We start from the raw sequence: 15898 nt of genomic DNA, 5'->3' as shown, positions 1-15898 counted from the left end.
CTTGCTTTAAAACCCCATTAGTCTTTAACTTTCTCCTTGCACCACAACTATAAAACTCTCTTGGGACATTTTCCAACCCGTACATCCACATGTTACTCTTCGTTCCTAAGCTCGGGAAAGCCGTAGTCGCTCTGCGTTCTGTGTAGTACTTCCACTTGTTGAATTATAATCTGATCTGATCCACGGCAGAGCCTTTGGCCCTTTCAGTAATCCGCTCTAATCCCAAAGCAACAGGCTACATTGATAGCTCGTGCTATTTTTGATCAGACGGATCTTCATCTATATGATTTTGATTCTTTTTGAGGTCATAGTTACACTGTAGCTTTGGAAAACACAACATGGCTTCTGACAAAAAGAGCTGCAGGTACATGAAGATAACAAGGACAGAAGTCCATGTGGATGTTTTTGTTTGGTTTACTCTCATTGGCCACTTTATTAGGTACATATTGTTATCACACCATTATGACTTCAGACATCACAAGTAAGATTTAACAGAAGTATCCCAAAAAAAAAAAACATCCAGTAATTTTATGCTCCATGGATTTTTTTTTTTTTTTGCAGGTTAGAGTATGGGAGATCCCAGAAGGAGGTCTGAGGCGTAACATGATGGAGGCGGTCCTGGAGCTATATGGTCACAGCAGACGAGTGGGTCTGATCGAGTGGCATCCGACCAGCAGCGGCATCCTCTTCAGCGCCGGCTACGACTATAAGGTGAGCAAACCGTCGCGTCTCTGGTTAATGCCCAGTTTCTAACTGATATCCCTAAAATAAAAATAAAAACTCTTCCTGGTGTCTCAGATCCTCATCTGGAACCTGGAGACAGGAGAGCCTGTGAAAATGATCGACTGCCACACTGACGTCATCTTGAGTATGTCCTTTAATACAGACGGCAGCCTGCTAGCCACCAGCTGCAAAGACAAGAAGCTGCGCGTCATTGAGCCACGCTCTGGGAGAGTCCTCCAGGTTACATTTTTGTCACCATCTACATTAAATAATTCTGCTACTGGTTCTGTTTGTGTTCTTCCAAACTATAGGATCCTTCATATTATTCAGATCTTTTATTTTTTGTAAACTCTTTCTCTGCCGCCTGGCCAGAAAAAGTGTGTTCATCATTTCAGTTAGTTAAAGAAGTTAAAATCAATACATACACGTACTGCTCCTCTACGTAAAGCATATTTATTTTTTTGATGGATCGCTGTCCATTGTGAGTGCTTTATTATAACCACAAATATAGGAGACAAGCAGAAAAAAACCCGTTAATTACTAAATGGAACCATCATTGTGTCTTGATGCTTTGAAAGATCCATTTTACTCCATTTGAGAAATGCGCTCCTTCCTTCCTGAGCATCATCATTTCGAGTGGCCTGGAACAGACCCGGTCTTTTCCTGTGCTATCAAATGAAACTGCATCAACAATGGCTTTGATAAGACCTGTGTGCCTCCTGCCTTCTGCATCAAACCCAAGGCATCAAATTAAGGCAACATAGGCAGAAAGGAGCACAAAATAATTTCTTACATTTCTGATTTTAGCTAGAAAACATTAATATTATCTATGGTTGTGTTTTTAAGATTTTTTTTTATGTCCACATTATTGCAATATTTGCATTTAAAAGGATTTCATACTCATACTGAAGCTCGACTGTGTCATTGTGTGCCCCTCCCACCAGCAAGCCAGTTACAAGAACCACCGTGTGAACCGAGTGGTCTTCCTAGGGAACATGAAGCGGCTGCTGACCACGGGGGTTTCTCGCTGGAACACCAGGCAGATTGCTTTCTGGGATCAGGTCAGGCGGTGTCTCCGTGTGGCCTCTCTCCATGATGCCACGGTGGGAGGAGTGGGTGGCTGGATGCGTTTAACTCTCTCCGTTTTTGTCCTGTCAGGAAGATTTGTCCATGCCTATTGTGGAGGAGGACATAGATGGCCTCTCAGGACTGTTGTTCCCCTTCTTCGACGCGGACACACACATGCTGTACCTGGCAGGCAAAGTCAGAAACTCTTTGAATCTGCCACGTGATTAGCACGTCGTAATTTGTGAAAATTGAAGACTTAACGTGTTACTTTTTTGCAGGGCGATGGCAACATTCGTTACTTTGAAATCACCACAGAGAAGCCGTACATTCAGTATCTAATGGAGTTCCGCTCTCCAGCCCCACAGAAAGGACTGGGTAAGTCAGAGCTTGATCCGATGTCTACGGCAAAGGAAATTCATCTTTATTAACAGTGAGACATGGAAGAAGTGCTAGGAAGACTGAAAATGAGCTGCATGATTGGCAGTGTAAACGGCTCCGGTAGCTTATTCAGAGATGTCATATAACAGATGGATTTATGCATCCTGCTGATGATATTCTGGCTTGCCATGCTTTATGTTGTCAAGCTAACTGTATCACCGTATTTGTCTGATCTCCTGTGCAGGTGTGATGCCGAAGCACGGGCTGGATGTGGCGGCCTGCGAGGTGTACCGCTTCTACAAACTTGTCACCCTCAAGGGTTTGATTGAACCCATTTCTATGATTGTGCCAAGAAGAGTGAGTGTGTTCTTTCACCACAATCAGATACGCAGTACCTTGCAGAAGTACAATACAAACACGCTGCATCCACAGAATTCAATGTCTTTTGCATTCTCCATTTCGTTTTGATGAAATGGAGAGACCACAACTTTGTTAGGTCGAAAAGAGAAATTTGTTCCCACATACTTCACAAATAAAAATCTGAAAAGTGTGGAAGCCCTCTTTACTCTGAGGCTAGAAAGAAAATCCAGTGCAACTAATTGTGTTCAGAAGTCACCTGTGTAGTAAACAGAGGCCAGCTTTCAGTGATTTAATGTGTGAATGCATCAGACATCACATAGACCAAATGACAGAGCAGACAAGTCAAGAAGAGTTGTAAAGCAGGGTAAAGTTTGAAAAGATATTTTAGAAACACATCGAGAGCTACAATGCGACAATTTAGATCAAATCATGTCCATGCGTTTTACTGAGACCTAAAATATACAGTAAGTGCGACTGTGTGGGAAGACTTAAAAATTGATGTTCACAGATACCCTCCCTCTTACAGCACAGTTCAGCTATTTCAAAAATAAGAATGAACCAACATTTCAGTCAAAAGTTGGAAGACAAAAAAATAACTTCCAGCTGTTGGCGCAGAGAAAGAGGGTTCTGCAAAAGGACTGACTCAGGAATCCACACATATGCCACACTTTTCAGATTTACATTTGTATATGTAGGTTTTACATCCATTAAGGTATTGTTAAGTAAAACTTGAGTGTAATTTCTCAGCTCTCACAGCACCAGTATCACACAATCCTTGTTTGTAAGAAATACCTGTTAAAAGTTCAAAGTTAATGAAATTATTCACAAATGTCACCTATTCATATAGATCTTTTAATTAGATTTAAAGAGAGGATTTTCTTAGCTTCTTGCTAAAACTTTACCAGATTAAATATACCAAAATCAATCAATCAATCAATCAAATTTTATGTGTACAGCACATTTCAGCAACAAGGCATTTCAAAGTGTTCTACATCATAACAAACACAAAAACACAAAGTCATGCAACATTCAAAACATTACATTAAGTTAAATCCCATCGTTAAATTTGTAATTAATTATGTTTCAAATAAACTCTAAACAGGTGGGTTTTTAGTTGAATAAGTCTATAAAATTTAAACATATTGTAATGGGTGATTATGAAAGATATTATAAGATTTTATGTTTCTCTTTGAAAGCCCGTTGTCCATGCCATAAAATCAGGGTGCCCAAAGTTGGTCCTGGAGGGCAGGTATTCTGCATGTTTTAGTTCTCTCCCTTGTAGTACCAACAACCTTTTCAGCATGTCCGTGTTCTTCTTAGGCCTTCTAATGAGCCATCATTGGATCCAGGTGCGTTAAACCAGGGAGAGAACTAAAACATGCAGGATGCCGGCCCTCCAGGACCGACTTTGGGCACCCCTGCCCTAAAACAATGTGCTGCACCAAATGTTTAGCAAATATGTTGCGCAGATCAGAAGCTAAATCATCTGAAAATGTGTGTATTAACAGTCTGATACATACCAGGAGGACATCTATCCAATGACAGCCGGGACCGAACCTGCCTTGTCCGCCAGCGAGTGGCTAAGTGGGATTGATAGAGGTAAACAAAACACTCAGCTGCTGCACAACTCCAACAAAAAAAAAAATGCAAAAGAGTCCTAAAGACAAGAGATCCATCATTTTAATTTGATTCAGGATTTGCCTGATAATACTACGGCTCCACTCGTCATCCGACCACTTATCCCCTCAGGTGTTCACTCTAGACGCACCATCTTCTTGCATCACCACACCAATTGTTAATCTACATGTAGGACTAAATTACTCAAAACCAGGAGCATTGCTGCTTCTTTTGTTTTTTTATGTCGGCGAGTGAACAGTCTTCCTGCCGGTGTGCGAGCCGTAAGAGTCGCTTTTCTCGTCCGTTTCTCTGAGAGACAAACCTTTGTGCTTCACTCTGAGTACCGTCCTCATGAGGGATGTCTCAGCAGAAGTCGGTGCCTATGCAGCCAAAAAAGAGAAGCTGATTAAGCTTTCTTCAAGTACGCAAGTGTTTTTGTTTTATCAGCTATATAGTCAAATAAAGTGAAACTGATTTTTTTTTTTTTTTAAGTGTGCCTGGTGGTTAATTAACAGAAATTAGAAGAATTAGATGCAAGAGAAACAAAAACTACCAGTATTGATGAAATATTTTACATATTGTACATAAAGAATGCACTTACTACATTCTCACTGCATCTATTGTGTTTTGTTGTGTTGGATACATCTTACAAAATGTTTTTAGAGAATGTGTTTTTAAAGACTAAATTCAACACAGGTGGATTGTAGCATCACAGAGGCCAGACTGAAAATTACGTAACATTTCAGTTTGGCCACAAGTACAGTACACTGTACTAGCAAGGTGAGGCAAGTTTATTGAAATGGTACCATTTTTCACAACATTTTAAAATCACTACAGTGAACCATCGCTATAACTCGGTTCACCTTTCATGGCCTTTCATCGCTGCTTCGCGGAGTTTTTTGTGCATTTTTTTTTTTCCACAGTGCATTGTGTTCTGCGTCCTGATTGGCTGAACAGTCTCCGTGTCAATAACGTTACTGTTTTTAAATATACGTAATACAGCTTGGGAAATTTTGGCAAATATTTTTGCCCAGAAGAAAAAAGAGCGACAACAACAACTACCGATAACTATGTTCTTCTCTCAAAAAAACACACCTGCACCACAGGCTGCAGGAGAAAAAGCCACTAGAGAGCGGAGTGAGGCCGCAGCGTCACAGTCAGAGGAACAGTGAAATATCCGAGTCACAATTTGTTATACTGTACTTCGTATTGATGATTAAAATTATTATTTTACTGTAGTTATTTGTAAGTAAGGGTTATATTTGTAAAAAAAAAAATGCTTATTTCTGAAAACAGTTTTTGTTTTTTTGGTTTCAATGTAGAGTATTTAATTATGCTGTATAATAATTGTAAAAAATAAAGGTAAGTACTTCACGGATTTCGCCTATCACGGGTTCATTTTGGACCATAACCCCTGCGAAAAACGAGAGTTCACTGTTCTTTATTCTCAGCGAGGTATCTGTGCTCCTCAACCACCTCCACTTCTTCTCCCAGGATGGAAATGGGATTTAACCGAACCTTGTTTCTCTTGAAATCTACACGCATCTCCTTTGTGTTTTTTCTATTTCAGATCATTCCACAAAGTGCTCCATCAGATCTTTGTACTCAGATTCTTGTCCATAGACTCAGATACACCGGACAACTGCAGAATCATCTGAGTATTTCTGTAGATGATAAGACTCTGCTTTGTACTGGAAGCTAAAGGTGTATAAAGTGAAAAGGAGTGGTGAGAGTACAGTCCCCTGTGGTGCTCCGGCCACCAGATCAGACACACCTAATCCGTCAGTCTCTCAAACCGTAGTCTGCTGGTTTGTCTGGTAAAAGCAACCAAAATGAGGATTCATGACTACTTGACAAAGAAAATACATCTTACATATAAAACAAGAATGACGCATAGCATAAAAACATAAAAAACGGAAATGCAATCCCACAAAAAAAATTGTTAAAATAACATTTTAAGATGTATAATGCTAAAGCATTATCACCAAGATGATAAAACAAACTTCGTCCTGTACAGAAAGCTATAGTGATGATTCCGGTTTTGGTTTAAGAGTCCCAAAAGTTTGTGAATATCTCAGGATTTCAGGTACTTTGTTCAAGAGGAACATAGAAACTAAATGCTCCCTCCTCTCTTGCTTGGCTCTGGTCCTGAGAACACAGAGTGAAGGGGTCTGGGATGATCTGAGGGGACCACATGATTCATATCGTACCGGCAAATCTGAAATGTATTTACATCCAAGACCATTCGATTCCCTACAGTCCATCAGCAAGATTTTTTACATCTTGCCATTTGACAAACAGGAAACCATTGCAGCGATTCCAGGCCTGGAAAGTCTTAGATTCTTCTTTAAAACCTCCCAGTTTTCACACGATTGACCCTTGACCTGTGCTTCTGACAGACCCAGTGCTGATGTCTCTGAAGGACGGTTACCACAGACCAAACCAGTTAGTTTTTAAAGCCCCAGTGAAGGAGAAGAAGAGTGTGGTGGTGAACGGGATTGACCTGCTGGAGAATGTCCCACCCAGGACAGAGAATGAGGTTTGTGGACCTGCACACATTAAGTCCCTCCACCCCCTTTGTTTTTTTGTTTTTTTTGTTTCTTTGGTTCTGGAATATTGTGGGTCGTGGGATCTCAGATCTCAGTTGCATGAGAGGTTTGCACTAGCATTTGTGCACATCAAAATAAACATATTTCCAGAATTGGGGCGGGGGGACCACTGCTGTAGCACTCACCTCATTAGATGTGTCATTTGGTTGAGTTTGTGTTTTTTTGTTTTTTTTTTACGCAGCTCCTACGAATGTTTTTCCGGCAGCAGGATGAGCTGCGGCGGCTGAAGGAGGAGCTGACCACGAAGGACGTACGAATACGCCAGTTGGAGCTGGAGCTCAACAACCTGAAAAACGTTAGCCCCAAAGACGTCTGACCTCCGAGCCTTGTGGACTGGCAAAGCTGCTTCCTTTGCTCCCCGATTCTGACCTCCAGATAGCCTCCGAGTCCCACCATGTTGCTTTTTTTAAAGAACTTTCCTGCATAGAGTACAAATAAACTGTTGGATAACGTCTTAACCGATGCAATTACTGGATTCTTATACTGTAGTAGTATTTATTATCATTATGATGAAGAACGGGCAGTTCAGGGATTTTCAATTTAAAATGTGATCAATCGGGGGGGGAAATATAGTACATGTCCTGTTTCCTCTATGGAGATAGCTCTTCATTCAGTCATTTATTTTTAACTTCAGCACATAAACATTTGTGCCATTTTCCCTGACCTTTTCTTTGTATGGAAATGCCTTGTTAGAAATGCAAAAAAAAAAGAAGAAAAAAAGCCCCTTCACCTATCCTGTGTTTCTGACTAAATCTCCCTCTTTCTCACTTCCTGTTAAACCAAAACAGGATGATAGACTCCTACCCATCCTCCCCCAGCCCGTGCAGTTTGCAGTAAGCTGCAGCATTATCCCAGAATAACAGAGGTGAAGTAGTTTCACACCTGTCAAGTAGAGAAGCATTTTGCAGACATGGATTGTGTTTTTTTTGTTTTTTTTTTCTCTAAAAAAGCTGCTTATCCTGTAACTGCTTTCCTTCACCTGTGGTATAAAATGACTTCTCAACACTGACTCATAGCGCCACAAATCCCGTCTTTTCCTGAGAAGAGCGGATACTTAACTTAGGTTTTTGACTCTGTGTTCAAATAGTGCAAAAGTAGAGAACACAGATGGTAGACATGTGTAACTACTCACATTTGTCCTCCGCTGAGGCTGCTTTTTAGTGGGCCATTTTGAAGAATTGAGGATGATAAACATTTGCTTCCATTTATTTGACACATTTTAACTTTTTTAGCTGACAACTTGCCTACTTATTAACCCATTTTTTTGTATAACATAGCAAAAGTAACGGTTTTGATGCTCTCTAGATAGTGCTGTGTGTATGTGACTGAAACGATGCGAAATCTGTATGGAGCTGCTAATTATACGACTGTAACTGGGGATGCGTTTGCTTTTAGTTGTCATTCTGCTTTAGTCACCTGTTTCTAATTCACATGTAACAACAAACCTTGGCTACACTGCAGTTTAAGTGCCTCTATTTAATGTTTTAGGCGGCTCTAAATTACACTTGATTAGCTGTATTTTAACAGCTGGGTTTTCTATGCAAGCTAAATTTCAGCCAACCTTTTGTTGTCTTTGATTCTGCTTCCTGTAAAGCAAGGCAAAGAAAAAGGAAGAATCCACCAGACGAAAGAGAAGAAAGTATAACAGGTAGGTCTGGAGTTAAGGAGCAGATGCTTTGCTCATCACATCCTTGCAGAAATGTAAAGTTCAAATCTCTAGGTTGAATCATCAGGAAGTGTAATAGTGTCATATGGTGCATGTGTGTTTGCAGGTTTTGAAAAAAGGCTGCAATACGGTAGACATCGGAAGGGGAGGCAGGAGGTTCGGAGTAGGTAGCCAAATGGTATCTTTGCTTTGATATTGTCAAATGCTTCGAACTTGAATTTTTAACAAATCAATTAAATGTGTTTGCATTATACCGCACCTCAGATTTTGTAAACGAAAAACAGAAAAACTCATCCTTCTGATCGTAAACTTCAGTTTGTTCCCTCTAACTACTCTTTTAAAAATTTCTAAATGAGGGACAGATTTGATGTTTTTTTTTCTTCCCCTTCAATTTGACATTCTAATGTAGACAGTTAAGAAATGAACACAAAAGATTGGGCTTAATTGTAGGCTAAACATATTTCCTTTGATCTCAGGTTTCTTTGCATTTGGCATGCCAGCTGAGGTCTGTAAAGTCTGAGTCACAGCGCCTGGGATTTTGCAGCTTTTCTAAACATTTTGTCAGAATAAACTGGTGCATCCCCTTCTCTGGAGACTGGAAAATGACTGAAGTGTTTCCCACAAAAGAATAATTTTTTTTCTGACTGAAGTGATGAATTTCACAGCCTTTTGAAATTGCTCTAATACGCTTTCCAGCTGATGGGCAGCAGAAATTGCTTTTCTGAAGTTGTTGCTGGGCATCACACCACTATGCCGACAAGCACAACCCTAAAAGGCCCTTCTTTCATAGAAGTGATTTAATGTCCTTTTATCAGCAGTACGTAGCTACCATCACTCCTATTTAAGACATATTGAGAGTGTGGATGCTGCTGCATTTGTCATCTTGAGAACATAAGAAAAATACCGGAAACACGATTCATAATTTTTTTAGAATTTGACTCTAAAAGCAATAAAATGTATATTTTCATGACTACACTACAAGAACCACACCCACACTAGACTTTCACAAAAAGAAAGAAGCACGTTTCAAATGGTTTATATAAAAAGGATTTATTGAAGTGAATGGGAGAGAAAAAGAGAAACAAAATTTTTATGATGACACTGGATTTATCAGAGCGAAACATTTCCGAGGTGGGCCAATTCGACCGTTGCAATTTATGAGAGCAAAGTCCAATTCATTGACTGTGTTCCAATTTTTCACACTTTGAAATAACATATTTAAATGCGCATACACTGCAGTTGTAACTTCCAATTAACACCAATTACTTCTCTACACTAACACCACCAGCGCAAACATGGTCACCTTCATGTGTCCCCAAAAAAAAAAGATAAAAATAAAAACATGGGAGGAAAAAAAAAAACAATAGGTTCTGATGGCAAACATCGTCTTCTCATGGAAGGATTATGCATATAAAGTTCAAATCCAAGAAATTTCACACTGCGCATTTTAGATAAAGCAGCATACATATTTAATATTTTATTACAATTCATAGTTTCACCTCCGTTGTCTGTTCAATGTCTGCCGTCATCAAAGAGAATACAAAAAAATAGATTTGGTCATTATTTACAAGAACACGTAATTTCCGAACTATCAAAGCTGAGGGTTTCAGGAGGAGGAGCGGCTTTGACAAAGGCAGACATGTTGGTGCCATAATTTGTTGTTGTTTTTTTTTTTGTTTTTTTTTTTCCTTTTAAAAAAGCCCTGCCAGGGTCACACTGTGCACGTTCAGACACAAAGGTTCACACCAGGACAGCAGAGAGTATTGGCTTACCGGTGACGCTACAAATACATAACTTGCATCATAAAAGAAAAAAAAAAAAAAAAAGTATGATGCAAAACAATACATTTAAGACAAGGAAATGACAGCCATACATGAAATCCAGTAGTTGACTTTAAAATGTATAAGACATGCACTCTTTTTTTATTATTATTATTATTGTTTTCGAAGGGGAAGCCTTTTAAAATGCATAAGTTATATGAAACTTGTCTTACATAAACAGTGAGAAAACAAAACGATTTTCTTTTCAAAAAAGATTTTTTTTTTTTATCTCTGCTATTGTTTCATTTTACAAAACAGGTGTCCACAAAGCAGGTAAAAGTGGACTGTTGAGACTGGAACATGGGATTATTAGAGGTGCAGGAAGCCGTCCCATCAACCTGACTGGCCAATAATAATAAAAAACAAAATCAACAAAAGAAACACTCCTACTGCAATATGAAACTGGGAGGAGGGGCAGGGGGGTATTTGGGTTTGTAGGGAAGTGACCGGGAGAAACAAGTTTAAAACAGTTCACAACTAGGCTTACGCAGGACTCTCAGTCGTCTTCGTCTTCCTCCCCTTCTTCATCCAGGCTCCGTTTTCTCTTTTGACCTCGCTCTTCTTCTAGAAAATAAGAGTGAAATTAAGCTTCCTATTGAATATCAGGTGAATTTTTCTTCAAATTTGGTGCACATTTTATTATTATTGATCTATTTTCTGAATACGGTGCAGTAAAATTACAGCAGATTTAGCCCAACTCTGTGTCTATTTAACAACCTCGAGTTAACTGCAGATCCCCCTTATGTCATTATGCACTTGTTACTGGGCAAGATAAAACTTTAGCGACATGGAAGTAAGTCTCTGATGGGGTTGTCTTTTAGATCTTTACTTTTTTCAATGGTTCTATCTTTGGTCCAGTTACACCAGCAAAAACGAGGATGCCAAGATTCAGTTTAGCCCCAAATCGCCACTTCTGCTGATGTTCAGGTCATGGCCCAGTGATTTAACTTTAGTCAGTGGGGGAGTTTTTTCAAATCAATTAGTTGGAAAAAACTGGGGTAGGGGGGCATAAAGTACTGTGTGTTAAAGTAGAATCATTTTCACAACTCTGTCCTTTTTTGTTTTGCACAACCAGACCAGTGAAGAAATGTTTTGGCGTGAGTGCTAATTGTAGTGTAACATATAAACAGAATAATCAGATTGAAAGTGGGGAAAAGTTCAGGTATATCGACGATCTCCATTTGTACTTGCCTTCTTCATCTTCATCTTCAACCTCTCTGTCATTCAAGTCTTCCTCTTCTTCCTCCTTCATTCAAAGAAAAGGGTGGGAAAAATGAGAGGGGCTTCCTCCAGGTATGCTGTGATTTGAAAAAAAAATACATATACATATGCACACATAATCGAATAAAAAGCACCCACCTCCCCACTCAGGTCCTCTTCCTCCTCTTCTTCATTTTCCTCTTCATCATCCTCTCCTTCTTCGTCTTCCTCGTCGCCAGGTGGGGCATCCTCATCGTACTCTTCCTCATCTACATGTTGGTAAAAGCGAATGTTTAAAAGTCAAAATTGGTAACTTAAATGGTGCTAAAACAAAAAAAGAAAGAAAGACGCTATCGTCTTGAGCTGCCTTACACCTACCATCTTCATCTTCGTCTTCGTCATCTAAGCCCTCGGCGTAGACCTCGGCATCGGAGTCGGGGGCCTCTTTGTCTTCTTTGTCGTAGCCGTCTAGGTACGTGAGCTGTGGTAAGAGCTTGAACACGTTGTCTCTGTACTCGTTCAGATTTGTTACTTCACAGTTGAACAGATCGAGGCTTTTCAGGGACCCCAATTCTTTCTGCCAAGAGAGAGCAAAACGGTTAAATGAACACTTTAGAAAGACGTGTTTTCTCCACGGACGTGTTTACAGCGACGCTATTTGCAGCGTGCACAGAGTTGGAGAGCTAAAATCCCTCCTGCAATGTTTTTGGTTTAAAGGTTTTAAATTAAGAATAATGCACCTCTGCCCCTCCCACACCTGTCGCTACCTACTGCTGATGAGCCAAATGAAAAAAGTTGAAGTCAGCTATTTTACATAAACTATAAAAAGACATAACCTTTTTTCCCCTTACGTTGATGTGGACTCAGACCAAATCCTTCCTATTTTACGGCAATTATTACTAAAATACTTTTATTTACCAAATGATAGAAGAAATATAGATTTTTTTTTTTGACAGAATTCATTACTTAAAATACAAATATTTGCATACACTAAAATTACTGTGCTGTTCAGGACAGAGCAGGTTTGAACTTTGAACTGCTGTGTTGCTGAAATGTGCTACACAAATGAACTTTTATGGCTTGTGCACTTCACAAAAAGAGACGAAATCCCAAGAAAAAAAATAGTAATGTCAGATTTTATGGATTGTTTCTAAATATTTGGTCTCCCGTATTTTGTTGTGTGATGTTATTGTTTTAAAGGTTTGAATTAAAATAATTAGATCATGTTACATGTTTTTTTTTTTTTATTTACAATTTTTAACCATGAAATGAATTTTCACACAAGGGTATGTGATTAGAGTCTCACAACAGCCTATGTCCAGAATAGTGGGGAGAATAAATATGTGTTGGTATTACTCACCAACGGTTCTATTGTGCTAAGATCTTTTATCTTGTTCCCGCTGAGATTCAGATGCGTGAGGTTCGGACATTTACCCGCCAGAACTTCTAACCCTCCTGAGATCCGGTTGTCGCTGAGTTCAAGCTGGTGAAACAGTTAAAACCATTAAAACCGATACGGTCTGAAGTTTTACACTCGTTCAAGGTTAGAAAGACCTTACCTTTTTGAGTTTCTTTAGCTTCGGCAGGTGAGCAACTGTTGTCAGACCGACATTGATTGTGCTTAGGAATTCCAGCTCCTCAAACTCATCCGTTAGACCCTCGATCTTGCCTTCGTTTGAGCGACAGTTGTCCAGCACAAGCTCTTTGACCTGCAGAACAATACATCTGGTTAGCGTTTATCATGAAACTTAAAAAATGAATATGTGAAAAGATCATATGCAGTGGGCAGAATATTTCAAGTACTTTGTAATGTTACAAATGGACTAGGACTGAATTAAACAAAAAGAAATGTGCAAATGTGCTTGTCATTGTTTGTTTTATAGAGCAGGTCACTTTTAAATGTCAGCCATCCACCCTGGGCCTGCATAGCCCCCACCCAGCCCCTTTCACATCTAGGCAGAACATATTAAGCAGCATATTTAAATAATTGTGGACCTTACATTTGGTGGGGCAAAAGATGCAAATCAGCTGATTTTTGGGATTTGTGATCTTATTATTAGGGGCTAATAATTAAGGCTTTGTTTAAAAACCGTTTTATTTTGAACCTAAACTTCAAAGTTCAGCAGTTATTTTCCAGGGGTGCTTGTATGTGCATTTCAATATCTTTTTTTTTTTTTTTTTAACGTAATGCACTACACAGTACACTAAAACTCAATGATAGACTTTTCTGACACAATTCAACCTTCCTCCAAATAGAGAGCTTAGGCACATCTCTGTCATAAAGATGATAAAATACCGTCGCGGTCCTTGAAAGGAAAGATAAACATGGGGTGTGGCCATATTTGGCGGAGGGCGGAATGAAAGTAGAGCCAGTTTTTTTTTGTTTTTTTTACACTTTCGATGTTGCTTTAGTTGGCCTTACGATGTTAAACGTAGAATTGCGGTCACAGGTGTGCTGTTATCTGACATTTCATGTGGACCTTGAACGTGTCTCTGCCCATCAACAACAGTCAGCGGTCAGAACATATCTCGCCGCTCTAAATATCGCGATGTCTTGGGTCTTCTTTCATTACGTAAATAATAATACATTTACATCTATTTTTAAGACAAGCCGATCAAAAGTACGCCTTTGCTTATTTGTGAAGTTGTTGATTGAGCAGTAGGACAGCAGGAGACGCGTCTGTTTGGTTTCCGAGCGGCGTAGATGTACATTTTGAGAAAAGAAAGCAGTGGGAGCTGAGCAGACCTACGAGTCGTGTACAGGGTCATTTGTGAGTAGGAGGGGCCGCTAAAGCCGATTAGATATCCGCCAGGCAAACGTTTCATTGTTGCTTCACCTAAAGCGTTGTCGGTCGGGACTAACGACGAGTGTAGACCGCTAATAAGATGAAGGTATGATAAACCGTTCGTCGTTCGTGTCAAAAGGACGGGGTTTCGGTGTGTTTCGAAATGCCTTTGTTTCTGAGTAAAATGGCGGCTTGTCCTAGTTCCGAAAAACTGGAGCAACAACAACGCGGCTGGAGCGCTTTTTCCGAGTTAGTCGACTGGTTATCCCTAAAAAGAAAAAAAAAAAGTCCCCCCAACGGTGGTTTACACCGACCCCGGGCGAGTTTATGGTTCGTCCCTACTTGTGTTCGCCCAGCCTGAGCGGTTGTTGACGGTCCGTACCGAAAGCGCGTTATTTCGGCCATCTGTACGAACTGTGGAGGCTTTGGGGGAGGCTGCATGCAAACCGTGCAGCCTCCCCCATTACAAGCTGCTTAACGTTTCAATGCACTCCATGCCGAAATAACCCATTTCACCTGGACGGCTTCAGGTACGGTTATGATCTGTATGCATCGTTTGATAATTTCATGACTTCCAGTATGCGCATCCGCAACCCGCCAAGTGCACGACTTAAAATATTTAGAGGGACGAGTTTACCGGCGAGACCCGCAGATAGCCCATAAAACAGTCGGCAAATGGGAACAGCGTTGGGTATTGGAGAGGAAACGGGGTTCGCAGACGAAAAGTTACAAATATGGCTCCTCGTTGCTTGCCGTGTTTATAAAAACTGTGCTGCGTTCTGGAAATGTTGGAGCGGCGCAGAAAGTTGGAAGCAGAGGACCTGTCGAGAGTAAACACGAAGCCAAAAGCAACAATGTGACCCCCGCGTCTCCATCGTCTTTTAACTTGGAGGAAACTTTGTATCCCCCTCCCCACGCCAAGACATCACGCGAAATATTCTCCATTAAGGCAGCGTGAAAACATCGCAGGGGGAGATGCGAGGCCAACTTACGTCCGACGGAGTGCGGTTCCGCAGCTCCAGGTGAATTCTTTTCTTCATGTCCATCCTCGATCGGCGCTCAGATGATACGATACACACTTTTTAATAATTACTGCAAATGCAACTAGCACCTCAGGAGCAGACTGCTGCTGTTCATTCAAACTTGATCCGCTCGGTGGGCGGCAGCACGTTTCAGGATTGTCGTCACCGCCGTCCAATGGGAAGAGCCGATTAAAGAGGGAAGGGATTTACAGACGCACAGCCCAATGAGGCCGCTCTTATACAACTGGGTGGGGTTTTGTTGTGAAGTTAGGTTGTTTGTTAACCAAAGTTTACATAGAATTAACGATGCTGGGTATATATATATATATATATATTTATTAAAACAGTGGATATTAAAATAAAATAAACTATTTTTTTTAAACTTGTATTGACGTTTTTAGCAAGTTAATAAGAAAAATAATTCTGAAACGATGCACAAAATGCAAAAATGTTATTTTAGAACACGAGTACTAAACATCATTTTAAGCCCACATTTGTGCATCGAAATGTTCTTATTTATTGGAGTGATGTAATCCAGTTTTAAATGTGTTTTAACTGTAACCGGAGAGTCATAATTACAATAAAGGCTTAAAAACAACTCTGTGTGTGTGTAATTAATTTATATCATGTTTCACTTATTGAAATGAGT

General features: G+C 40.1%; 2 protein-coding genes across 7 annotated transcripts in view; one reads left to right on the top strand and one right to left on the bottom strand.

Moving 5' to 3' along the window:
- Nucleotides 1–9008, top strand: part of coro2ba (coronin, actin binding protein, 2Ba) — a 34361-nt gene extending 25353 nt beyond the window's left edge. For 2 of the 4 annotated variants that reach the window (XM_032560156.1, XM_032560153.1), the window contains exons 4-13: nt 562–711; nt 799–963; nt 1668–1784; nt 1882–1986; nt 2070–2166; nt 2414–2526; nt 4038–4128; nt 6546–6685; nt 6937–8403; nt 8528–9007. In XM_032560156.1, coding sequence (XP_032416047.1) covers nt 562–711; nt 799–963; nt 1668–1784; nt 1882–1986; nt 2070–2166; nt 2414–2526; nt 4038–4128; nt 6546–6685; nt 6937–7071 — 1113 coding nt within the window. In that variant the 3' untranslated portion in view covers nt 7072–8403; nt 8528–9007. Of the gene's footprint in view, nt 1–561; nt 712–798; nt 965–1667; nt 1785–1881; nt 1987–2069; nt 2167–2413; nt 2527–4037; nt 4129–6545; nt 6686–6936; nt 8404–8527 lie in introns of all 4 variants that reach the window. The other 2 variants (XM_032560154.1, XM_032560155.1) reach the window with 2 other exon arrangements.
- A 444-nt stretch (nt 9009–9452) lies between these two features.
- anp32a (acidic (leucine-rich) nuclear phosphoprotein 32 family, member A) lies at nt 9453–15411 on the bottom strand. Of its 3 annotated transcripts, none has more exons than XM_032560160.1 (7): nt 15220–15411; nt 13001–13150; nt 12802–12924; nt 11820–12018; nt 11601–11710; nt 11433–11487; nt 9453–10805 (listed from the first exon to the last, which is right to left on the bottom strand). In XM_032560160.1, exons 1-7 carry the CDS (start codon nt 15271–15273, stop codon nt 10738–10740), a joined length of 759 nt encoding a protein of 252 aa, XP_032416051.1. In that variant the 5' UTR covers nt 15274–15411; the 3' UTR covers nt 9453–10737. The 3 variants fall into 3 exon arrangements, with proteins under 3 accessions (XP_032416051.1, XP_032416048.1, XP_032416050.1); XM_032560157.1 differs by lacking the exon at nt 15220–15411 and adding an exon at nt 14570–14651; XM_032560159.1 differs by lacking the exon at nt 15220–15411 and adding an exon at nt 14570–14651 and having other exon boundaries at nt 9453–10802.
- Nucleotides 15412–15898: the final 487 nt, after the last annotated feature.

Source organism: Xiphophorus hellerii, chromosome 4 (assembly GCF_003331165.1).
Source record: "Xiphophorus hellerii strain 12219 chromosome 4, Xiphophorus_hellerii-4.1, whole genome shotgun sequence".
Lineage (NCBI taxonomy): Eukaryota > Metazoa > Chordata > Actinopteri > Cyprinodontiformes > Poeciliidae > Xiphophorus > Xiphophorus hellerii.
Note: the sequence above shows the minus strand (reverse complement) of the source record. Positions and strands in the feature narration are given on the sequence as shown.